Here is a 26,932-nt window from a genome sequence, read left to right as displayed (position 1 = left end):
TTTCAGGGTCCTTTCAGATGGCCTCCACCAATGGCCCAATTACCAAGGTAAGTAGCAGTGGTGAGAGAGGATATCCCTGTCGGCTGCCTCTCCCCACACTAAAATTGCTCAATTTGACACCATTTGTGATAACCGCCAACTTGGGGTCTCTATATGACACTGCCACTCACCTGGCAAAGGCCCCCATTAGACCAAAGCGATCTAGAACATCAAAGAGATACAATCATTCCACCCAATCAAAAGCCTTTTCTGCATCTAGGAAGACCACCAAGCCTGGAATCAATCTCTGCTAACATACTTGCACTTTATTCAATACCTTCCTAATATTATTGGAAGAGCTGCGGCCCTTGATAAAACCAGTCTGGTCCTCTTTTATAATAACGGGCAACATCTTTTCCAACCTCACAGCCAGCACCTTTGATAAGATTTTTTAAAGAGATAACGAGATAAGTCTATACAACTCTCAATCCTCAGGGTCTTTAACTTTCTTTAAAATAAGGGAGATATTGACCTCCCTAAGAGAAGGCAGAAGGACGTCCTGGCTATGCCAATGACTATACATCTCCAGGAGTGGTTCAGCTAATGTAGGTATAAATTCCTTGTAAAAGTTACTCAGGAACCTGTCTGGACCGGTTGCCTTACCACCTTGGTGCTGCCTTACCACTTCTTGCGCTTCTGGTACTGTCAGAGGTGCATTTAAAAGGGAGACCTGCTCAGCATTTATAGCAGGGAAGTCCAGGTTTTCAAAAAAGGATTCTATTCTGGCTACGCCATCCCCACAGCGCTCCGACCGATATAACTCTGCATAGGAATTCCTGAAGTCTGGCATTAAACTTTTTTAGCTCACAAGTGATGTTGCCAGTTCTTTTCCTAAAAGACATATTGGACTGCGGAGCACTTTTCTTCCTAGCCAGGTAAGCCAAGTATCTACCTGGCATATCCCAATATTCGAACAGCCTTTGCTTTGCAAAGGAGACCCTTTTGAGCATTGAGTCCGGAGCAGCCCGGAGAGCCGTGACCCGCTGTAACTTAACCACAGATGGTCTGGTATAATATGCCAACTCAGCTGCTTTCAGCCGGGCCTCAAGCATCAGCTGCTGTTCTCCTCTCTTGCCTTTTTCTTGTTGTTGAGTATGAAATAATCAGACCGCTTAAATGCACCTTGGTGGTCTCCCAAAGCATTGATGGATTACTGGCCATACCCTAACTGATGTCCCAAAAAGCTCTGAGCCTCCTTGTAATGTACTGTACAAAGTTGCCATCCCTCAATAGAAATGATCCAGATGCCAGTGCTGCGTGTCCATTCCACTACCCTTGGTCTTAACAGCCAAAAATACTGCCACATGGTCCAAAATAGTTATGTTCCCAATCCTGCAGGCCAACACCAAGTCCAAACAAACTGACAGAATAAAGAACACATCAATTCTTGTGTAGCACTTCTGCAAGTTGGAGTAAAAGGTAAAATCCCTCCCATTAGAGTGGACTCACCTCCACACATCCACTAGCCCCAACTCCTTGCACATGACAACTAACTGTCTAGACTGCAGAGGTGCATCCAACAGACTCCTTGGCATCATGTCTACCCCAGGGTCCATGGGATGATTAAGGTCTCCTCCTATAATTGTATGGTGCATCTCAACAGCCATTAATTTAGAGAAAGTGTCAACTAAAAACTTGAGAGGGTATGCCGGGAGACAGTAAACATTCTGGAGGCCATACTCTTCTCAGTGTACCTGAGCCTCAAGAATGATGAACCGTCCATACTTATCCTTGCTTTGATCTATCACCTGAACTGGGAGGTTCCTTCGTACCAGTATGGCCATTCCTCTGCTTTTGGAGTTGAAGGAGGAGAAGAATACCCTATCATATCCCCCCTGCTGTAACTTCAGATGTTCCCTATCGGTTAAATGTGTCTCTTGCTACAGAGCAATGTCAACCTTTCCCTTAAGATTTGAAAGCACCTTTTTTGTTTTAATGGGGGAATGGTCACCCTTTTATTCCAGGTGCTCCACCTGAACAGATTGCTAGCGATGAACGCACACTCCAGCCCATGGTTCCCTGAGTGGAAGAAGCTCATGCAATGTGTGCCCGTGGTATCAAATCTAAAAACTGTTCCTACAAACACTAAAACTAAGAAACTAACCACTACTCCTAACTTGCTCAAAAACACAAACCACAAATCTCCAGAGATTTCCCCCCTCGCCCATACTGGGTATTCACTCCCAATCTTACAGCCGGCCTGGCACCTTCCTTAAGGCCATGACCCAAACCCAAGCAATAGAAAAAAAAACATGTTGTTTACACTCCTGCAAGTTAACAATGGATGCTCTCGCCTCCCCCTCCACATCTCAACGCCACACATTTTTACACCAAAGAAGTAACCACCTCTCACTTAGAAAAACAGAACTGTAAAATAACAGATAACTACCAAATGGATATAATATAAAACAAAGCAGCTTTTATACCAAACCAATACCAAGCCTATAAGGCCTGAGACCACAAAAGGGAAAAGAACAAAGAAACAAAATAAAAAAATTATACCATTGTCCACACGCATCTTTTCCTCTTTCCCCCTCAAGCAATGACAAAACTTGAGGTAGTCATCCACACACAACTACAAAGAACACTAGCTTCTCAGACCATATCAACAATATTTCCCAAGGACAATGTTACCATGGAACAAGTTGCAAAGGTAAATAGTAATTTAACCCCATCACTTGAAATTTTCAACATTCACTTCTGGATTATTGCCATTTACAAGTTTTTTTTTCAATATCAGGTCAAGCCTGGTTTAGCGAGGATTAACCACACACATATTGGTGGAATGAAGATGTTAGTCTGTGTGTCAACATAACCAAGGCAGATATAAAATTTCTGTGGAAAGAAAATGCCAATCCAAACAATTCAGGTTTATACTATTGTAAGTTACAGAGAGAATGAGACATCAAAATAAAGAGTGGTGAGTTTGGGGCATTCAAGTAATGTTTTCTTCCAGCCTCCTGCGTGTCTATGTCTACGTTGGATTCCAGCATCCGCAGTTTTTTTTGTCTCCAATCATCTTTCTAAGCAGCAAAAAACCTAATCATGCCCAGAATTGATTTATTGAATTAACTTGTCAGCAGTTTCCTATTCTTTACTCAGTTAGATTAATCCAGAACTCAAATGTCAGCCTCAGCTCAGTCAATAACATCCTTGGCACGGTTGTGACTTCAACTCCCACTCCACGACGTGAGCACAAAAATAAAGGCTGACAATTCAGTGTAGTACTGAGAAAGAAGTCTGAACATCAGAGATATCTATTTTCTAATGAGACAGTAAACAGAGGCCTTGTCTGCAATAAGAACCCTTGGCACTGCTCTGAAGAGCCATAAAAGCACAATACAAATGTAAAATACTGCTTTTGCACAGAGGAGTCTTTTCCCACAGAAAATTTCACACACCATCAGATACATCTATACCAAGCATCACTCGTACGGTCTCCCAGTACACTTGATTTCTACAGCATCCTGCCTAGTGTTGTTCCAAAACTTTGATTTACTGGTTGCTGCTCAGTCTGCTCCATGGGTGTTCAATGTTACATTCATCACCTAATCAGTTTTCGCAACATACTTCAGTGGTGAATACTTTTCAAAGAGTGAAGTGTATCATTTGAAATTACCAGTACACAGAGGTCCAGTGGAAGGTAAACCTTCCGTCGCATACAATGATAAGGTGTTGAACGTAGACATGTCACTATTCCTTGAGCTTTTCCAATATGACTTGCTGCATGATCTGCGTGGATATCCTTTACACCTATTAAAAATAACAATGACATATTAATAAGAGACAGTAATTTGGATTACAGGTTAAAAAGATTATAATGGACAGTTATATACCAACGTGCAAGCAGAACATAAAAGAAATAGTGAATTACACTGCATGGCTTTCTCAGACGAACGTCTCATCCATGTTTTAGTCACCCCCAGATCTGCATTTTCTACTCCTTGTCAAGCCAGCTTTCCAATCACTTAATATCAATTCATGCAAAACTTTGCTACCATATCCTATCCAATACCACATCCTGCTTAGCAATCAGCATGTGTTCAATGGAAAACAATTTAATTTTGACTAAAATTACCAAAATTTCCCAATGACTCAAAATTTTAATCTTTGTGCTCAAATCCCTTGTTGGCCATGACTTTGCCTAGCCTTGTAATTTTGTGCAGATCTACAATTCAATTCACCTCCCATTCTGGCTCCTTGTGAACTGACACTTTCTATCTCATCATAATTAGCTGTGCTATCAACTATCTTCATCCTACACTTGAGAATTACCTCTTTAATGCTTGTTCACCTTCAAATGATCCTTAAAGCCGACCTGCCTGATCAAGGTATTAATGCTCCCTCCTGATGTCTTTTATAGATTGTCATTGACTTGTGTATGATTACATTGCTGTGAAGTGCCTTATGCGAAATTGATCCAAGGTGGAGATGTTGAAATACAAAGAAATATACAATTCTTTGTTAGTAGGTTTATTCACAGGATGAAGTCCAACAGATCTCCACACTGGAAAACCAGACCAATTCAAGTTTACTTCACTCTACATTAATTTTTACTGTCCTCTTAAATGGAGATGTTAATCATTCTCATCTAGCATCATAATAGAAATAGCATATTGAAATATGACATGGATATTGGTCTTAAACAATCTCAATACTGAAAATCTGTCCATCTTTCTCAAAGCCTACAGCTAAGTTCGATTTTACTACATTCCTAATAACGAAGATTGTCTCATTTTCAAATAAAATTGTTATATTCCTCAAAATAAAGAACATTAACATTGATAATGTTGAGATGAAGAGTTACTGAAGACGGTTACATTTTTTTCAAAATACTTCAAATAAAGCAATCAACACCAAAACAGTTGGATGACCTAGGATTTATGTAAGGCAGGTGATGAAGATCAACAAATCAAGTTCAAATGTCCAACTCTGGAGTGACAAAGCCATAGATAAGGGTTACAATACAAGTTGAAAAAGGAACCAAGACATATACTTTTGAGGAGGGAAAGAACATTTTGAACAAAGGATGGTCTGAGTCAGCCCGATTGTTGATGGAAAGGAGGTGAAGACAGTGAAAAGAATTACATCAAAATTGTATCAGAGACTTTGCAGCCAAACTATCCACATCAATATTCAGAAGCAAATTACTATAGATGTTGGAACCTGTACTGGAAACAAATGCTGGAGATCATAATAGGTCAAACAGCATCCATGGAGAGACACCAAGCTAACATTTCAATTCTAGTAGCATTCCCCAGCTTCACTTCATCCTTTACCACAACAAGACATTTTCCTCTTTCTTGCAAACATCAAAGCATGCAAGCTCCAGCAACTTAACGAGTCCAACATCCCTCCCACAGACAGTTCCTTAGCACCCACACCCTAACACCTGGGGTTAGTGCCCTCAGATGCCGTCACTTTGTCCCCTTGAGGGCACTAACCCCAAACCCAGCCCTTGCCATGTTTTCGATATCTCGATTACTCTCAAAGGACTCAACTTCATATCTGTACACCTCCCACTTAATGAATTTCAGCCTCATCATAATGTTGAGCTGTTTCTCTGCTGCTTCCGTCTCCAGACTCACTTCTTTGGGCAGGAATCCTCCCCTCGTCCCCACCTCCAGTATTCACCCTCCACTTAGACGCCCTCGCCTGGCCTCTCACATGCTCCCAATCTCTTCATTAAAAACTGCCAACATGACATCGGCCGTCTCAATTTCTCTGCTCCTCTCACCGACTCTAACATCTCCAGCTCTAAAGAGTCATCTGGACTCAAAATGTTAGCTTGCTGTCTCTCTTTATGGATGCTGCATACCCCACTGTGATCTCCAGCAATTTGTTGTTTTCATATCAATATTCATCCTCTGCAGAAGCAGTAAACACAATTCCAGACACATATACTCTAAAAATATTCTTTTATTCCCTTCACATTCAACTGTCTACCCGTTTTTCATTCTTTCACAGGACATGAATGTCACGAGCTAATTGTGTGTCAACATAACCAAGGCAGATATAAAATTTATAAACACCCCTAACAGTTTGAAATAATACAGAGTGCTTTCTTGATCCATTGCAGTCCGGGGGGGGGGGGGGGGGGGGTTAGAAATTGCTCTTGAATAAACTATAATGAGTGGCTGCAGTTCATTTTGTAGCTGCTACACATTAATGGCGGACAGAGTGAATATTCGGAGGTGGATGAGGGGCCAATCATGTCCTGGATGGTGTTGAACTTCCTACCTGTTGCTGGAATTGCACTCATGTGGGCAAGTCAAAATTAATTCATTTCTGGCTTGTAGATGGTGGACATTATGGGAATCAAGAGTTGAGTTACCTTCTGCAGAACTTCTCGCCTCTAACCTGCTCTTGTTGCCACAGTATAATCTGGAACACCTAATCTTGTGTTTAGCCTAATCTTAAAATTTTGACATTATGTCTACTTTGAATTGATGAACTCAAAGTGCAATCCACTGCTTCATACCCTTTGTTGAAAACATTTATCTTCTTGTTTAAATATTGTGTTTAATCAACGATGTCTACATATTGTAGAGCCTTCAATCAGTGGGAACAGTCCATTTTAGATTGTCATTTCACCCTCTGATAACTGATATGCTTCTATGAAATTTCTCAACCTCCTATACTTGAACAAAAATGCAGCCTCATTTTTGTTCTTGTTTTTCTTCTCAATATGTACAATTTTATTGAACATGTGCTGAACACAAAATGTGGAACCCAAAACTGTACATTGTATGCTGACAAAATCTTATTCGCGCTTATATAGGTGGAGTACTTCAGCTAACTAAATCTCATCAGGTTGCAGAAGACAATTTTGTGTTGATGGGAAAACATCTGAAAAATCAAACTATTCAATCTAGATTGCTTCAGTTTAAGAAACAACTCTTCAATTAAAAATAAAATATATGATTTATGAAAATAAATCTTACCTAAAACTTCCAATACGAGATAGATGAATGATGACTGAGCATTTTCCGCGTAAGCTTCCAGCTCTTGGATATTTCTAAATGCTTTCTCATTCAAATTCCTTTCCTGGAATTCATTATATTAGCATAGACGCAAGTTGGTTAATTCTGGCTGGTCTTAATGAAAAGTACACTGCTGCAAAATGCAATAATTTAAAAACATTTTTCTAATGTACACAAGATGCATATTGATGCCATATGTTTCTACGGTCAGTCTTCGGAGTTTGGTGCATCAGCCATTTGCAGTGACAAGGAAATTGCTTTGCTAAACTATTTTATGCTTTGTCACTTGGTAATACAAACTTGTGACATTCAGAATATCAAAAGAAATTATACTATATTAGAAAAAAAAAGATTGTTTGGTAAGTATATTCTGACTGGTTGCCATGTAGAATGGAGTAGGAAACAGTTGCCCCTAAGCTTTTGTTTAACTGAAAGAGGCATAATGCCTGGACATTTTATTTTTGTTTGGATAGGATGGGGTTTTGCATTTGAAAATACGTAGGTCATTCACACTGGGAACCTGACTGATAACATCAAACAGATAGTTCGTGCATTTCTTAGCATGCTCAACACTGTTCGATAAGTACTGTTCAATCAAGGAATCATGTCTAATGTCAAGTTTTCATGTTTTCAAGGGTGAATACAGATAGTCCTCTTTGTAAACAGCCAATGGGACATACAATGGATCCACCAATTGTTGGGATTGTTGCTGACATACCTGGCATTTCACTGGCAATGAAATTCATACACCACATTACTCACTTATGCAGTAGGCAGAATGCAAATTGGACTTGTTGGCAGCATCCCATCTGCATAGTAGCAACGTAAAACAACTATCTTCATTTTTCGTGGTTCATTATATTTTAAATACAGCTTTCCCTTCTAAGGGAATTTTAGGTATACTGGGAACTTTTCAGCACTGAAACTGCTACCCTTTGGCCCATTTGTGAGCTTACTTAATATATAGCGAGATGTTCTGAATGGTTTAGCACTAATGTGCCTTTAATGGCCTCCATCATGCACTCAAATTCTTGTTTGAAAATAAGTTAGCAAGGTCCCTTTTTTTTGGAATGTGCTAGTTGTGCATTCTGCTAATGGATTCTCTACTACTATCTATTGCAAGCCTATCTTCACTGGTCAATATATTGGACCTCCTATAGCTCCATATTCAAAAGTATTTGCCGTATCAGCAACCTGGAAAGTAGTGCCCAAGGCACCATGCAATCTTGATGTCAAAATAGGGCTTGTCTCTTCATCATCAGCTGTGATTATCTGCAAGCAGAAAGGATCTGTGTATGGGCATATCAAACAGATGTAATCAAACGTGGAGGGGCCTAACTAATGGTCTGTTACTATCTAAGGTCAGTCTTGGATTAACTTAGCTTCAACATACTTAAATAAAGTATATTTACCCGTTCCTCAATAATACGCAGAAACCATCTCTTAGTCAGCTTGTACTTTCTTACTGCCTATTAGATGAAACAGAATTTCACAAAAATTATTAAAAAAAGACAATTGTTTGCTCACTTAAATTTTCCGAAAGTTCTACTGCAACTTAAATACATGCACAAGATTGAGAGTTTTGTAAAAGCAACTTATGCATTGGTACTAAATTGGTGCGAAAAAATTGAAGAATTTGACAAAATATTAAAGCTCTTGCTGTAAAAGCAACAATCACAGCATGGATACAAAGTTGGGTGAGTGACAAATTAATAAGGAACACTTGTTTTTCAGGCTGGAATACTGTGGAATTTTCCAGGGTCAGTATAAGGACTACTATTTTACTTAATGTACATTTACAGTAATATCCAACTCTTGGACATTCAGAACACCATTTCAAAATTTGTAGATTGCACAAAACTGTATTGTAAATTGCAAACAGGATAGTGATGGATTTCAAGACATCATAAAACAGGCTAGTGTGGTCTGTATGGTCATGTGGCAAATAAAATGTAATGATGGGCAAAATGATACAATTTGACAGAATGAGGAGAGGCAACATTAAGTAAAAGATATGATTCTAAAAGGCAAGATGGAACAGAGGGATCTGGGCATATATATATGTATACAAATGATTAGTAAGGCAGGTTAAGAAAGTGGTTCATGGATCACAAATAATTCTAGACTTTAAAAATAGACAACATATATAAGGAAGTTATGGCAAAAATATAAAAGATGCTGATTTAGCCTCAAGTGAAATATTGTGCCCAGTGCTGAACACTATACTTTAAGAAGAACATTAAAGCATTACAGAGGATGTGGAAAAGATTAAAAGGAATGGTTGCTGGAATGAGGGACTTTGAAAACATTTGGTCATGGGAACTGGGTATCAGTAACTAGGCCAAAACTTATTACCTATATCTTATTGCCCTGGATGCATAATTACTGACATGACTGAGAAATTGGTTGAGTAGCAGGTGACAGAAAATAAGGATAATGGCCAATATTTGAACTGGCTGGATGTGTTTAGTTGATCTGTGTTAGGACCTCAATTATTCACATTATTTATTAATGACTTGGATAAAAGCACAAGAAGTCAGAAATCCAAACTTGCTGATGACACAAAGTTAGGTGGCATTGTAGACAATGTAGATCATAGCACAAAATTACAAAGAGATATTGACTAATTAAATGGGAAAATCTGTGGCAGTTGGTGTTCAATGTATGTAAATGTGAGGTTATCTATTTTGGACTGAAAAAAGATAGATCAGGGTACTTTGTAGATGCTATGAAGTTAAATACTATTGATGTCCAAACAGACATTTTTTTTGGGGGGGGCAGGATCATAGATTTTTAAAATGCTATAAACAAGTGCAGAAAATAATCAAGAAATCTGATGGAATGCTTGCCTTTACATCTAAAGGACTGGAGTACAAGGATGCAGAAGTTATGCTGCAGTTATATAAAACCCTGGTTAGACCCCACTTGGTGAGCAGATCTAGCTACCACACCTTAGGAAGGATATTCCGACCTTGGTGGAAGCACAACATAGGTTTACAAGAATGATACCTGGATTTCAGGGGTTTAAGGAGATTATACAGATTAGGCCTGTTTTCTCTAGAATTTAGAAGGTTACGGGGTGATCTGATTAAAATATTCAAGATATTAAAAGGAGAAGTCATGCTTGATGAAGATAAATTATTTCCACTAGTTGGGGATTTGAGAATTACTAATGTAAAAATTGGGGTCAAACTATTTAGGAGTAATGTTGGAAAGCATTCCTGCATACAAAGTGTGGCAGAGGTTTAGAACTCTGTTCCTCAAATGGCAATATTTGCTAGATTCGTTCTTAGATTTAAATTTAAGATAAATAAACTTCTGTTAAGCAAAGTTATTAAGGGCTAAGGCCCAAAGGCAGCCATGATCTCATTGAATGGTAGAACATGCTCAAGGGGCTGAATGTCCTACTCCTCTATGTTCCTAAGTGGTAGCAAGCTGCCTTCTTGACCCATTGCAGTCCTTAGGGTGAAGGCATACTCAGCGTTGTTCAGTTCTAGTATTTACACTCAGCGAAAGTGAAGGAACAGAAGTTTAGTCCCAAATAATGGTGGTGTGTGGTTCGAAAGGGAAGTTGCATTGGTGATGTTTCTGTGCACCTGCTGCACTTGATCTTCTTGATTATAAAGGTCACAGGTTTTGAAGGTGCTGTCAAAGATGCCATCACATATTAATGTTGTGCATCTTGTAGAAAGTGCACACTGTTGTCATTTATGCTGGTGATGAAGGGAGTGAACGGCGAAAGGATTAGATGTCATGCTAATCAAGTAGGCTGTTTTGTCCTGGATGGTTTCAAGCTTCTTGAACATTGCTGGAGCTGAACCTATTTAGACAAGCGAACAGTATTCCATCACACTTCTGACTTGTACCAGATAGATGGTAGACAGGCATTGGGGAATTAGGACCTGAGTTTCCTAGCATTGAATTCTCAGCCTCTGACCTGCTCTTGTAGTCACATTATTTATATGGCTTGTCCAGTTCAGTTTCTGGTCAATGGACGTAGCCTGTGGAGGTATCAAAAGGACTTGGATAGATTGTAAAAGTCAGTATTTGCTCTAGAGTAGGTCAAGAAGTGATTTGATTGAAGTTTTCAAAATCACAAGGGATCTGGACAGAGTAGATAGGGAGAAACTGTTTGCTTTGGTAGAAAATTCAAGAACCAGAGGCAATAATTGAAGGCATTTGGTAAAAGGCTAAAAATTCATGAGGATAACTGTTGGTTAAGGATCTGGAATACACTCTCAGATAAAGTGACGGATATGGATTTGATTGTCACTTTCAAAGTGGAATTTGATGATTGCGTTTGGAAAGAACAATTGCAAGGATACAGGGAAAAAGCAGGGATAGTATGAGCTGAATTGCTCTTGCAGAGAGCTGTCTCAGACATAAAAAGCCAAATGCCTCCTTCTGTTCATTCCATTTTAATTGGTTTAAATCCAATAGGTTGTATATTTGTTTTCCAGCTGACATGTTTTGTACACATTTAATTTGTCACACTACAATGACACAATTTACCCACTGGGTAAATGAACTGGAAAAACGAACCATATATTTTCAACACTTCTTGTTTGTTCACTGCTTATTCACATAAAGTGATAATACTGCAGAAGTAATTTTGTGACTGTAATATTCACAAGCTTTTATCCTGTCAAGTTTTGTGGTTTCAAGTTTAAAGCACTATCTTTCTACTTGCCTAAATTCTAGCATTTACTCACCAGCTTTTCTACTTCCCACTACAGTTTCTGTCAACTTATTACCAGTGCTTGTTTTATCCCTCTTATCATTAATGTGGAAAATAAACGAGGCTGAAGTTAAAATGTTAAAACAAGGGGAAATGAAGCAGAAAATTAACATTATCCCCTTAGTAGCAAGTAGCAATAGTATTTCCAGTATGACTGGAAAACTTTGAACTTGGAACCGGCGTTTCTTGATGCCCAGGATAAGTGGGATTCAACCCCTGAATGTTTTGGATCTGTCAGCGTACTGAACTGAGATTAATCCATCTTTGATTTAGGGAGTCAAAGGAATGAAAAGCAAGAGGAAAAAGTTCAGTCAAAGCCCAAGATCAGCTATAATCCAACTCAATGACAAAGCAGGTTTGACAGAATGCTCCCATCTTTTATGTTCTAATGTTAAGTTCTAGCTAACCCATACACAAAAAAAAACACATTTTGGTCCGACAAGAAATATAAATGGTTAAAGTTCTGTTCATTTTTTTTTGCAAAACAACAAGTGGTGTTGAAGCAGAGCAGCTCAAATTTCAGATGAATCTGAAATATGTGCAGTGTAGTAATTCACAGCATGATAATGTAAAGCTAAAGTTGCCATAGTTCCAGGGGACCAAAGAGCTGCTGTCTAATTAGAGAGAAATTCCTGGTGCTGAGTTTAGAAGTCTTAGACCAGGGGTGAGATTGAGAAAGCTTGGACCTTCATGGTGATCTCAGTGTAGTAATTGAACCTACAGTGTTGGCATCACTGTCTCACAAACCATCCATCCATCAACTGAGTTAATTGATCCACTGCATGCACTTGTTATAGTAATAACAGAAAATACACACATATTGCTGGTTAGATACAACAGTACTGATAGGAAATGATTTGCAGTATTTTGTCCCAGTGACAGTAAAGAAAAAAAAAAGAGGATGATGAGTAGCGAGAACAGAAACATTCATGTAGCAATATTCCCATTCAGCTGCTGCTGTCGTCTTTTTCAGCTAGAAAAGGTGAAAGTTTGAAAAATGATGTTGAAAGAACCTTGGTGAGTTGCTGCAGTACATCTTGGAAATGCTGTCACTGTACTTCTATGGTGAAGGGAGTGAATGTTGCAGGTTACCAATGTTGCTCAGCCTCACTTATTATCAGGTAGGTGCTGGATATCCTAACACAGTCTTGACTTGTGCCCAATCAGTGTTTGATGGGTTTTGATCATAGCCTGACACCTGAGAGCTAATGTTACTTATGATTTATCAGTTCAAACCATAATATCTGCACACTGATCGCGACTGCACATGTACATGAACTCCTTCAATATCTGAGAGTTATGAATGTTACTGAATTGTATTAAACACAGAGGAATCAGCCAATGCTCTCACTTTTGCCCTTACAGTTGTTGCTGAAGCTGCTGAAAATGATTGAGGTGATTGACTTCCAATAACCTCAAGCTTCTTGTCCACTGCTAGGTATGATTTCAAATTCCTGCACTGATTCTCACCAAATTCAGTGCTGCTAACCTTGATGCCCAACCAGACAATTAATGCCTTGAGGTCAAGTGTGGTCATTTTTATCTCAACTCTGTAGTTTAGATGTTTTGTCCATGTTTGGAATGAGGTTGCAATGGAGGTCAAAGTGGTGTTCCTCTGGGGGAACCAAATAAAAAAAAGTGAGTAAGCAATTTACTAATCAATAAGTTTCACTTAATAGAATGTCCTATCAATTTGCTTATAATTTAAGAGCAGACTGAGAAGGCACTGGACATTCCTGGGCAAGTTTGCATATTATCAGGTAGATTCCAATGTGGTAGCTGAACTGGAACAGCCTGGTGAATGACACAGCTAATTCTTGAGCAGACATTTTCAGTATTATGGTCAGAATGTTGTCAGTGCCCATAGTCTGTGATATCCAGTGCCTTCAGCTATTTCTTTACATGGTGTGAAATGAATGGCTGAACTGTGGTGATTGAACTGTGGTAACTGAAATGCTGGGGACATCCTTGGATGTTGAGATAGATCACTCACATGGCACATCTGGCTGGATACAGTTTCCAATGCTTCAACCTTCTGTTTTGCAATGAAGAGGTCGACTTCCCATCATTTATGATGCGGTTATTTGATATCACTTCCTCTATTTAGTTGTTTATTGTCCATCACCATTCACAAATGGATGAGACAGAACTGTAGAGTTTAGATTTCATTCACTGGTGGAGTGTATCTTAGCTGTTTGTTGCATGCTGCCTTTTGCTGTTTGCCATGCAAATATTCCTATTTGGTAACTTTACCAGGCTGACAATTCATTTTTAGGTATGCCTATTAATGCTCCTGGTATGCCCTCCTATACATTTCATGGAACAATGATTAATTCTGTCAGACGATAGCAATGGCAAAGTGAGGGATGTATGTGAGGCTACAGATTGTGTTAAATGCAATTCTGCTACAGCTGATGGCCCACAGCACCTCATGCATGCCCAGTTTTGAGCTGTTAGATTCATTTGACATCTATGCAATGGAGCAGAGTGTAATATCACATAGAATGATGAAGGGTATCCTTAATGTGACAAGATTAGCATGACGGTCAAATGCATCTGTAACATATAGACTAGTGAGGATGAAGTCACGCTTAACCCACTTATTGGCACTCTCTAAAGTCAATACTGTACTGAGAATAACCACTCAGTAAGTTCAGCGAGTATCCAGCAAGTAGCCAATTCAAAAAATCCAAGACAACCTCTGCTGTTAAGCAGTTTCTTAGCTTGGCTGGCAGAACACAATAGCAGAGTTGGTGTCAAAATTAAGGAAAATGAGGGGTAAAAGTTATCTTGATTTCCACTCTTGATCAGTACCAAGGGATTTCTGTTGGAAATATGCATATGAATAGCCAAAGACAGTAGAGGACAAGAACTCAATAGTGATAATTTCTATTATATAAAGTTCTGCCAGTATTTGATTCATTAAGGTTACCATATTGATAATGGCCATTTGAATAAGGTGCCAAAGAATAAGCAGTACCCATGGAACAATATTGCTGAGAATACTTCAGTACTCTTCTTTCTTTATGGCTTATTTCCTGAACAACCTGCTCCAAAATCTCTGCCACAGATTCCAGTGGAATTTAGCAAGAACATTTTTACATGAAACTTTACTTTCATGACTTCCACATTATAATTCAGATGCCTGAAGATCAAGTAATCTTTTAAAGCTGATTTACCTTCCACAGTTCAATGGCAATGGGTTGATGAGGAGGGTTATCACTGTAAATATCTTCAATCACTTGCCTCCAAAACTGCATCCTCATCAGACCTATTGTCTTCTGAGATACTAAATCTTGAACCTTATATAAAAAAAAACCAATGCACAAAGAGAGAAAATAGAATTAAGATTATGTATTAGCTAAAATAACCATGTTCTTGACTCATACTATAATGAATTATAATTTCCTATACTTTTGCACACAATATCAAGATCAAGTACAATCCACTTCAAAAAGCTAAGATGACGAGGAATAATTAAGCTGAAGCAGAGGGATGGGTATGCGAAGTCCATACAAAATAGCTCAGCCTGGACAAAGAGTTAACTTCTGTGAATAAATGGAAAAAGTTGTTGAGATCTTGAAGCATGATTTGACAATCAGCTCAGATTTTAAAAAATGGATAGCTCTAATCTGAATTCGCAAGGCGATTTCATTTCTGAACTGCACCATTCAATTACAATAACATTCTTACATTGAACTTAGATTTCTAGAAGGCACTTGATCAGGTTCCACATAAAAGGTTAATGCACAAAATAGAAGCTCATGGTATAGGGAGTACATATTAGCATGGTTAGAAAATTAGCTGGTGAGCAGAAAATAGGGGGAAATACATCGAAAATTATTTTTCTGATGAGCTGAATGTGCTGTGTTGAGTCCGACAGGAATCTGTGCTGGGGTCACAACTTTACAATTTACATCAAGAGGGGTAAAAGGTATGGTTGTTAAATTTGAAGTCATCACAAAGCAAGAAAGGTAGGAAAGTATGTTGGGAAGAAAAGAGGAGTTTTCAGAAGGTTATAGATTGGTTAAGTAGGCAAAAATCTGACGATTTGCTGATAAATTCTTCATATAAGAAAATAAAGAAAAATGCCTTTCATGACCATATCTTATCCAAAGCACAATACAATCTAAGAAGAACATCTGAAGCATAGTCAATGTTAAAATGGTGTTAACCTTACTTATGCACAATAATCATTTCAAAACAGAAGTGTTGGATATTTAGATATGTTGCACTTCATATTATCTGGAGATATTCAGCTTACATGACGACAGAATTTTCTAATTCATGTCATAATGTGAATAAAAAAAGGTGAGAATCATTAATTTACAAACCACACTTGTAAGTTGTCGATGAGAATACTTACCTGAGCCAATTCCACATTGAATGCTCTTAATGCAAACACTGAGCTACGGAATTCTGCAGGAAGCAGCAGAGAAGACAGGAAACCTTCATAATCTCGATTTCTGTGTGGAAGAAGAGCACTGACATATAAGGACAGGCTTTGCTTATTTTCGTTCAGAATATAAATACTGGCTGCACCAAAACATAGCAAGATACCTGAGGAGATGAATAAAATTAAAGCAAAGTACTGCAACTTCTGGAAATTTGAAATATTAACAGAACGTACTGGAGAAACGTAGCAGGTCTGGTAAGATCTGAATAGAGAGAAATAAAGTTCATAAGACAGAGGAGTGAAAGTAAGGCCATTTGGCCCATCAAGTTCACTCCGCCATTTAATCATGGCTGATGGGCATTTCAACTCCACTTACTCTCACTCTCCAGATAAACCTTAATTCCTTGTGAGATCTAGAATTTATCAATCTCTGCCTTGAAGACATTTAACGTCCCAGCCTCTACTGCGCTCCATGCAACGAATTCCACAGGCCCATTACTCTTTGGCTGAAGAAATGACTGCTCATTTCCGTTCTAACTTGACCCTCTCTAATTCTAAGGCTGTGCCCATGGATCCTAGTCTCCTCACTGAATGGAAAGAAATTCCCAGCATCCACCCTTTCTAAGCCATGCATTATCTTGCAAGTAAATGGAAGTCTTCTTCAGAACTAACTTGACCAGAAGTCTAAGTCTGTCGTCAATTTTAATGATGTGATCGCAAGATTTGCTAGTGAGAAATAATATATCCAAAAGTTCCAAACTGTCACCGGTCAGGCTATTTCTGTACGCTTCAGAGCAAAACTCAGCTCATATTACAATAAGATGTAAATTCAATTTAAGAAATCCTAAGCCAGAAAATTCTAAACAAAACGATACTAGAGTTGAAATACTCTACAGTATTTAAAGAGAACATCATGTTATGGCTTTGGATGAGAAAATGTCATCAAGATCATACCTGCTATTCCATTTCAAAACAATACTGAAATTTCCAAACCCAATCTTTCTCTCTACGAAATCCAAGAAGTGGGGAAAAAAATTACAATTTGATGAAGTTTCTCAGAATTTCTTCAAAAGTAAATCAGATCAGAACAAAAATAAGCCAGTAAATTAATAATGACAATTAACAACTTTCGAGCAATTATTCATCAAATGCAGACTATAATTAATTATACTGTCCAAGAACCAATTTTATTTGTAAAAGTAAATTGTGCATCCTAACCTCAGTTGGCCACCTGTTCACTGGGAGATCTGTTTCAATATAATTAAAATTTCAAGGATCTCTCACACTTCTCTCATGTAGCACAGTGAAGCAGGCAATCATCAATTGCACATAATGCCTAGATTTTAATATTTAAGCAAAATTATGAATCCATGGTGGCACAGTAGCTCACTACTGCCTCACTGCACTAGAGACCTGGGTTCAATTCCAGCCTTGGGTGATTGTCTGTGTGGAGTTTGCATTTTCTTCCCGTGTCTGCATGGGTTTCCTCTGGGTGCTCCGGTTTCCTCCCACAATCCAAAGGTATGCAGGTTAGGTGAATTGGCCATGCTGAATTGCCTATAGTGTTCAAGGATGTGTAGGTTAGGTGCATTAGTCAGGGGTAAAATGTCGAATAATGGGTGTGGGTGGGTTACTCTTCGGAGGGTTGGTGTGGACTTGTTTCCACACTATAGAGATTGCATGACAGTGGCAGTAAAGAACAAAATAACTAATTACATTTTAGCATATATCTTTTCACTCAGCTGTTATTTCCAGCGTTTTCAATTATTACTAAACCATTTTCTGTTATTTATTCTGCCAGTCTAAACTGCCTTTAAAGCTATCTTAAAGCTTCACCATCTTGCCCTGGACATTTTTTGCATTCTGAACAATTCCTGACAATCTGTACCAGATAGCAAACATAGATCTCTGAAATCATAGGTTTCCACATATGATTATCCTTTAACTGTGACACTGGTGACATAAAATTTATTCACAACACTGTGCAAAGTACATATGCAAGCACATTCTTATTTGATGAGAAAAAGGTAGATATTGAATGACTAGTGAATGTTAGTTGTAATGTGCGTGCTTAGTGTTATAAACTCAGCGATTCAGTGGGAAAAAGACTGCAGTGGTGAAACTTTTCAACATCAAAGGGTCTCTTTTTTTAAATTTGCCAATCACCATGTAATTGTGCTCTCTGCTAATCAACATCACCCTTGGAAGCAGGTTTCTTATTTACTCTGTAAAAACCCTGCATAGTTTTGAACATCTGCAACAAATGTCCCTTTAACTTTCCCAGTTCCAAATAGGGCAATCTCAACTTCTCCAGTTTTTCCACATAAGTGAAGATCATCATTCTGAAGCAGTTTATGACAAACCTATTTTAACAATTCAGCATCCTTCCTAAAGTGCAGTGCACAGACTGAATACATTACCCCATTGGACACTTCAAACTTACTGTTAAAGGACAAGGATCCAGTATTTATTTTTAAAAGTCTCCTTAATTTGAATGCTATTCTCAAAGATTTATGCACATATATATTCAAGTCTCATACTTTACCATTTAGTATTGCATCTTTCAATCTTCCTGATAAATATGCAGTACTAATGCTTCTCAATTCCTTGCAATAAATGTCATCTGCCATACGCCTGCCTTCTATGTCTCTCGAATCCATTCCAGCAAAACTTTAATATACTGACACCTATGGGACCAGCAGTGGGCCGGTTAATCAAATATTCTGGTTGATCTAGAGGCCCACACAATCAATGTTAAAAAACCATATCAGTAATAGAAAGATAATGCAGGGGGTATATACATCACTGTTACACTTTATTTACAGCATAAATTATTTAAATAATAGTGCAACTTTGCCTTAAATAATACTTGCTGGCAGAGACCTTTCGCACTCCACCATCAGCTGACTACTTGAACATCATGGAGATCATGATAATACAGTAAACTTCTGGTGTTTCAGGTATATAATTTTTGATGGTTTATCAAAACTGCCGGTCATTAGGTGGCAGTCAAAACAAGGTTTGTTATACTATCTACCTCATCCTTCAACCAAATTTTCAAGACTGTTGTCTGGAAGCTTTGAAATTGTATCCTATTTATACATTAAAGATCCTTTAAGCTGTTAATTTAAAAGGATCCATGCAAAAGATTGACAATCATATTTGTCACTGGAAAAACTACAGCCTTGCAAACACCTCTATGCTCCAGTCTGTCAAAACAGGCCAAATGTTTGTCACTCAATATTTGAAAATTTAAACTCTACATACACACAATCCCAAAAATATAACAATTTGCTGTCTCTTACATTATCCAAAGATGTGAATTATTTCCTCCAAATCTTCTTTATTTAGCTTTGTTCTCAATTGTATAAGCATTTGCAATCTGTCATATACACTTTCCTTGCTTTCATGTTACTCTCTGTCTGTTTCATCACTAGGAAGCTACTGATTTTTTTGTTCCAACTTTCTATCCTGTGGGCCTATATTGTGAGGACTTTAGAAAAACGAAAGGCGATCTTATTGAAAGATGCAAAATTCTGAATGTTTGGCAGCATCTGTGGATAGGGGAAAAACAGTGATCATTTTGAGTGCAATATGACTTTTCTTTCCAAGATTCTGAAGAGGTTTGACAAGATCGAGTCTGAAAACTTATTTCCACAGGGTGGGAAATCTTGAACATAGAATCACTGCCTCAGTGTAGGGGGCTAATCATTTAGAATGCAGATGAGAACAGATGTATTCACTGACAGAGTAAATGTTTGGAATTTTCTATCAAAAGGTTGTGGACCCTTCACTGTTGAGGATGTCAACATCGAGACAGATTGTTTTTAAGCTTTCTAGGAATCAAGAGATCAGGACAGCTGTCAAGAAAGCAGGATTGAGATGAAAAATCAACAGACACTATTGCATGGTGGAGCAGAATCAGGGGACACATGGAAAGATACAACATTGGGTGATAGCACTTACAATAGCAAAGATACTATCACCGTGTAAAGTCTTCAGGAACTGTTTCCACTGGAGGGGCAAAGGAAGGTAGATTAAACAATCTCTTGTGCTGAATTTTGTTGTGAATCTAGATAACAAAGACCTGTTTCAAGTAATGTATACTGGGTTGAGTTTAAAACAGACAGACAATCAGGATGCAGGAGAGGCAACAACCCTCTTAATTATTAATCCAGAGATTAGGTAATGTTCTATTGGCCTGGCTTTGGTTCCTACCACTGCAGATGATAGAATTTGACCTCAATAAAATTAAGATTTGTTGTTGATTATCAGAGAAAAAAAAAATCTGGGTTCACCCACCTATCCTACACATGACTCCAGACCTACAACAATATGGGTGACTCTTAACTGCCCTCTGGACAATCAGGGGTAAGCATTAAAATGGCAAATGAATTAAAAAGTGGCAGCATCATTTTGACAAAGGTTTTGCCAGATCACTCAGTCCCAGTACATTTACAACTACAAATAAAAACAGAAGTTGCTGGGAAAGCTCAGCAGGTCTGGCAGCACTCTGAACAGAAATCAGTGTTAACATTTTTGGTCCGGCAACACTTCCTCAGCACATTTACACCTCAATACACAAGTGCAGTGCAGGTGTGGCTGTAATGAAGATATTTGTCAGGGCAGTGTGGATAAGGAGACTACAGATGAGTTTCTTGTTGTTGTAGTACAATATATATGCTACCATTCATTACCACTCTGAATTGCCCTTGAGAAGGTGGCGGTGATTCACCATCCTATTTGAATCACAGCAGTGTTGACAGCAGCTGTCCAAACATTTCGGGCTTTTGCCCGAAACGTCGACTCTCCTGCTCCTCGGATGCTGCCTGACCTGCTGTGCTTTTCCAGCACCTCACTCTTGACTCTGATCTGCAGTCCTCACTTTCACCTAACACACTAACCTGACAAGCTGTATGCAGTACTGTTGATGGTGATGGCCGGGGGCCGTTATCCCAGTGTTAGCCGCGCGCACCCTCTCCGCCAGAAGCACATTGTGACCCTTTATGAGTAAAGCATTCCTCAAGGCGCGCGTGCATCGAGCACCCGCCACCGCAGCTGACACCATGTCCAAAGCCGCGCATGCGCCCATCGCTTCCTGCTAGGAGGAGTGCACCAATGAAATCGGTCCCCTCCAGTCGACCCTGACGACCAATCCTTCCAGAGTATCGGTGCTTTTAAAGCGTCACCCGGATTTTGAAAGTTAGTATTATAAACGAAATGGTCGTTGGGTTTTCTTCTGTCAAGTTTTAGGGAGGATTTTAAATTCGATTTCAGGGCGTTGAGATCACATGACCGTGAGGCGAGAGGACGGTTAGTTTCACGTGACCATGGGGACGATGGTGATGGGGTCATGAGGCGTGCGAATGGCGGTTGGTGGCCGCAGCGTTGCCTGGCGCTGGATTTATGGCTGGTCTGTGAGGCTAACTGTCGGTTTTCTGTTGTTTTTTCAGTCCAGCGGGGTTGTTAGTAGTAGGTACGTTCTTATCCGCCTTTTTTGTTTGATCCTTCTTAATCTCTTTAACTTTTCTGAAGTGGAAGGGTCAGTGCTGCATTTTGCGGCTGAAGTTCCCGGAGGGGTAGTCGGTTCCACAACGAGTAGTTCGCTTCTTCAAATTTAATATTTTGGCTCAAGTTGAAAAAGTATGGGAGGGGGGCGGGGAAAATGCTGATTCTGAGATAATAAACATGGGCAATGGGGCATTTTGGAGTATCGAGTTGGGAGGGGCTGAAAACTGATGGTAAATTCTTCCTTATACGGAAGGCAGATGTACAAATGTCCGTGATGCGATTGGAGAAATCTTCAATTTTTTTCCTGAGCAACTAGTTCAGAGACATGTACCTCTACAAGTCTTTGATAGGAGAAAGTGAGTAAAAAGTGAGGTCTGCAGATGCTGGAGATCAGAGCTGAAAATGTGTTGCTGGTTAAAGCACAGCAGGTTAGGCAGCATCCAAGGAACAGGAGAATCGATGTTTTGGGCATGAGCCCATCTTCACAAATGAGGAAAGTGTGTCCAGCAGGCTAAGCTAAAAGGTAGGGAGGAGGGACTTGGGGGAGGGGTATTGGAAATGCGATAGGTGGAAGGAGGTTAAGGTGAGTGTGATAGGCCGGAGTGGGGGGGGGGTGGAGAGGTCAGGAAGAAGATTGCAGGTTAGGAAGATGGTGCTGAGTTTGAGGTTTCAGACTGAGACAAGGTTGGGGGGGAGGGGAAATGAAGAAACTGGAGAAGTCTTAGTTCATCCCTTGTGGTTGGAGGGTTCCTAGGTAGAAGATGAGGTGTTCTTCCTCCAGCTGTCGTGTTGCTATGGTCTGGCGATGGAGGAGTCCAAGGACCTTCATATCCTTGGTGGAGTGGGAGGGGGAGTTGAGCCACAGGGTGGTTGGGTTGGTTGGTCCGGGTGTCCCAGAGGTGTTCCCTGAAACGTTCCGCAAGTAGGCGGCCTGTATCCCCAATATAGAGGAGGCCACATCGGGTGCAGCGGATGCAGTAAATGATGTGTGTGGAGGTGCAGGTGAATTTGTGGCGGATATGGAAGGATCTCTTGGGGCTTGATACTTGAGGCTTGATCCCTTTAAAAGGTGATATTACTTGCTAGTGCCTATACGGTCTTAAGTATCTCAAAACTAATTATATCCCATTCGCATACAAGCTGCGCTCAGTTGTACAACTCTTAAACCTTAATGGTGAGTTGGGTTGTTTGTTTCTTTGGAGTTCCTGTGAGTTCTGGCTGTACTCAGCTGAAAAGCGTGTTTATAATTTTTAGAGTCAGATGTACAGCACGGAAACAGACCCTTCAGTCCAACTTGTCCATTCTGACCAGATATCTGAACCCAATCCAGTCCCACCTACCAATATCTGGCCCATATCCCTCCAAACTCTTCCTATTCTTAACAATCCAGATGCTTAACTGTTGCTTTTACTTCCTCTGACAGCTCATTCCATACATGTACCACCCTCTGTGTGAAAAAGTTGCCCCTTGGGTCTCTCTTATCTTTCCCCTCTCATCCTAAACCTCTCCAGTTCTGGACTCCCCCACCCTTGGGAAAAGACTTTGTCTATTTATCCTATCCATACGCCTCATGATTTCATAACTTCTATAACGTCACCACTCAGCCTCTGACGCTCTGTGGAAAACAGTCCTAGCCTATTCAATCTCTCCCCATCGCTCAAATCCTCCAACCCTAGCAACACCCTTGGAAATCATTTCTGAACCCTTTTGAGTTTCACAACATCCTTCTGATAGAAAGGAGACCAGAATTGCATGCAATATTCCAATGTCCTGTACAGCTGCAACATGACCTCCCAACTCCTGTACTCAATACTCTGACCAATAAAGGAAAGCATACCAAATGCTGCCTTCACTATCCTATCTACCTGCGACTCCACTTTCAAGGAAGTATGAACCTGCACTCCAAGGTCTCTTTGTTCAGCAACACTCCCTCGGATCTTACCATTAAGTGTATAAGTTCTGCTAGATTTGCTTTCCCAAAATGCAGCACCTCCCATCTACCTAAATTAAAACTCCATCTGCCACTTAGCTCGTTGGCCCACAAGATCCTGTTGTAATCTGAGGCAACCTTCACTGTCCACTATACCTCCAATTTTGGTGTCAACTGTAAACTTACTAACTATACTTTTTTATGCTTACATCCAAATCCTTTATATAAATGATGTAAAGTAGTGGACCCAGCACCGATCCTTGTGGCACTCCACTGGTCACAGGCCTGCAGTCTGAAAAACAACCCTCCACTATCACACTCTGTCTTCTACCTTTGAGCCAGTTCCATATCCAGAACTGGATCATGTCTACCCCCCGCCCTCATCAATTCTTTATTTCTTCAAAAAACTCAATCAAGTTTGAGAGACATGATTTCTCACGCACAAAGCCATGTTGATTAGTTCTAATTAGTCCTTGCCTTTCCAAATACATGTACACCCTGTCCCTCAGGATTACCCCCCAACAACTTCTCACCAGAAGTCTGGTTCACCGTTGTTGAGGGGTAATCCTGAGGGACAGGGTGTACATGTTACCCTTTTGTTCTTAATGTATTTGTAAAACCCCTTTGGATTTTCCTTAACTCTTATTTGCCAAGGCGATCTCATGTCCCTTTTTTGTTCTCCTGATTTCTCTCAAGTATACTCCTACTAACTTTATACTCTTCCAAGGATTCACTCGATCTATCCTGTTTATACCTGACATCTGCTTTCTTCTTTTTCTTAACCAAACACTCCATTTCTTTAGTCATCCAGCATTCCCTATATCTACCAGCCTTTCAATTCACCCTAAGGAATATGCTTTCTCTGGACTCTCGTTATCTGATTTCTAAAGGTTTCCCATTTTCCAGCTATCCCTTTGGGATGGCATGGTGGCTCAGTGCTTAGCACTGCTGCCTCTCAATGTCAGGGACCCAGGTTCAATTCCAGTCTTGGGTGACTGTATGGAGTTCGCATATTCTTTCTGTTTCTGCATGGGTTTCCTCCCACATCAAAATTTATAACTCAAGAGCTACTATGACTACTAGTTTGGTGAGCCTAATAACAAAGTCAGAAGAATGTGGTTAGAGGATGTGCAGACAGGAAAACTGGAAGTATTGTTCTGTATCAAACTCAGCATGTTTTGCCATTTTCTTCCAAACAGGTTCCTGTCTGTCAATTGGCCACAGACGAGGCTTGCTGTCAAATGGAAAATGTTGAGAGTATTCAGAGCCTTTCTCAGGAAAGATTCTGGCTTTCAAGTTTTCGGATGTGGGTTCAAAATGTTTGCAATCTCCAAACTTTGAACTGATGGTCTTATGTGGGTGAATGTGTTTGGCTAGCGCTCCTGGGTAGCATTCCTATTTATGCTGGCCCAAAAACCATGCTGAAAACAGATTTTTCTGGAAGCATTCAGACACAATTAATTCTGTTTGCCTGTTTCCTGAGGCCCAAGAAAACTATGCATGTGAGCCTCCTTAAAATGTTTGTCACCAATCTGCCTCTGATTAGCAAAGTTGTCTATCTTTCATAAAATTGGAAGTTTGAGAGTTTCTCATTGTCAAAGTTTTGAGCCCCTTTACCCAGTCAGGAATAAAAATCTTTTCATTATATGCTAAATGTCTTGTTTTAAAAATATAACAGGTTGTAGTGTTTTATCTTTTTCTCTTTATTTGTTTTCAATTAATTTTGTTTTTGTTCCTGGTTTTTGACAATCTTGTATGCTCCTTTTGCAGGCCACCTTTAAATGATCTATTTCCATACCATCCCTTGGAGCATGGATCTCAACATACTCACAGATATGTCAGAGATTGTCAGCCTATAGTTTTTGGAAATGTGACACATGAAACTTGGCCTGCTGATAAATCTACAAACCTCCCTATAAGTAGAACTACTGTGTTTGTTTCAAACTTTCCAATTGATGGAGGAAAGCTTAAAGCTGTTACTGGCCACCTCACATTTGTGAATAATCCTTTGAGAACTGTCTCAGTTTTAGAACCATTAAAATCAGGTGGATGCAGTGAGTCTTATAGAGCAACAGTACAGGAAACTATAAAATCCAAAACGTGTTTGGTGGCTCAGAATGGTGGATTTTTTGACATGGACACAGGACGTTGCTTGGGTGCAGTAGTGAGTAATGGAAAACTGGTACAAGATGGAAAAGGCATTCAAAACGCACAATTTGGGATTAAGAAGGATGGCACATTAGTATTTGGGTAAGAACCTAAATAAATATATATACTTGGTGATATTGCAGTGATGATTATATCTAAGAAATTAGTCCTAATTTGTGGAATTAAAATTTACTTGACTTTCCCATTTGTAAACTAATTAAAATTCAATTTAGAATGTCTGGCTTGCTTACAAGCTTCTTGCATTTCTTTAATGCAGTAATTAGCTATAATGCAACATGGCTGCCACACCATTAGGGTAGCATAATGGCTCAGTGGTTAGCACTGCTGCTCACAGCACCAGGGACGTGGATTTGATTCTACCCTTGGACAACTATCTCTGTGGAGTTTGCACGTTTTCCCTGTCTTTGTGGGTTTCCTCCTACAGGTTAGGTGGATTGGCCAGGCTAAATTGCCTGTTATGTCCAGGGATGTGTAGGCCGGGTGATTAGCTATGGGAAATGCAGTGTTATAGGGATGGGGTGGGTCTGGTGAAGTGCTTTTCAGAGGGTTGGTGTGGACTCTGGGCCAAATGGCCTGCTCCCTCATTATAGGGATTCTGATTCTATGAAGATATCACCTGGCAATATCAATACAGGCTGCACCAAGTGTCTGTATGTGCTGACACATTCAGTGAGAAGTAACATCACCAGTGCACGTGCCACTGCTGAGAGAACCAGGGAAGTGAGGTGAAGTTGGAAACCTGGCTCAAAAGGGGCAATGGCTGAATTGGGTTGGGATATAATTTTGAATCCTGCACTGGCATTAGACAGTTGTTTCCCATCTCTTGTTGATGTGTCAGCTTTATTTCTGCTTTGAAGATCACCTGAATGTGGCACAGAGGATATTCTGCCTTTTTCAACACAATTTTATGTTTAATATTATGTACTTAAATATGCTTATCAATAAACTGAATTTAAGTACATTGGGCAATCTTTATATACGTGAAAGAGCTTTACTGCCGTTAAAATCTTTCCATGCTAATTTTCTTTCTTGTGTGCAACTGACATGGCAGATTGTATGCCAGTGTCTTGGTATTGAAGCTAACTGCATATGCTTTAATTTATTTTATGGCCGTCAAACCATCCAGTCTCAGAAATAAATAAAATCTTTTAAAATTGATTGTTTTA

General features: G+C 39.6%; 2 protein-coding genes across 4 annotated transcripts in view; one reads left to right on the top strand and one right to left on the bottom strand.

The window, feature by feature from the left end:
• Positions 1-21,219, bottom strand: part of ndufaf6 (NADH:ubiquinone oxidoreductase complex assembly factor 6) — a 29,949-nt gene extending 8,730 nt beyond the window's left edge. Inside the window, exons 1-6 of one of the 2 annotated variants that reach the window (XM_060824427.1) lie at positions 21,061-21,219; positions 16,127-16,226; positions 14,940-15,062; positions 8,435-8,491; positions 6,984-7,086; positions 3,659-3,792 (exon numbers count right to left, since the gene is read on the bottom strand). In XM_060824427.1, coding sequence (XP_060680410.1) covers positions 3,659-3,792; positions 6,984-7,086; positions 8,435-8,491; positions 14,940-15,026 — 381 coding nt within the window. In that variant the 5' untranslated portion in view covers positions 15,027-15,062; positions 16,127-16,226; positions 21,061-21,219. Of the gene's footprint in view, positions 1-3,658; positions 3,793-6,983; positions 7,087-8,434; positions 8,492-14,939; positions 15,063-16,126; positions 16,227-21,060 lie in introns of those variants that run through there. The other variant, XM_060824426.1, reaches the window with a different exon arrangement.
• A 212-nt stretch (positions 21,220-21,431) lies between these two features.
• Positions 21,432-26,932, top strand: part of nagpa (N-acetylglucosamine-1-phosphodiester alpha-N-acetylglucosaminidase) — a 47,789-nt gene continuing 42,288 nt past the window's right edge. The window contains exons 1-2 of one of the 2 annotated variants that reach the window (XM_060823691.1): positions 21,432-21,569; positions 25,368-25,847. In XM_060823691.1, the coding sequence (XP_060679674.1) occupies positions 21,523-21,569; positions 25,368-25,847 (527 nt within the window). In that variant the 5' untranslated portion in view covers positions 21,432-21,522. Of the gene's footprint in view, positions 21,633-25,367; positions 25,848-26,932 lie in introns of both variants that reach the window. The other variant, XM_060823689.1, reaches the window with a different exon arrangement.

This window comes from Hemiscyllium ocellatum, chromosome 4 (assembly GCF_020745735.1).
Source record: "Hemiscyllium ocellatum isolate sHemOce1 chromosome 4, sHemOce1.pat.X.cur, whole genome shotgun sequence".
NCBI lineage: Eukaryota > Metazoa > Chordata > Chondrichthyes > Orectolobiformes > Hemiscylliidae > Hemiscyllium > Hemiscyllium ocellatum.
The sequence above is the reverse complement of the archived record's forward strand: the minus strand, read 5'-3'. Positions and strand labels throughout refer to the sequence as shown.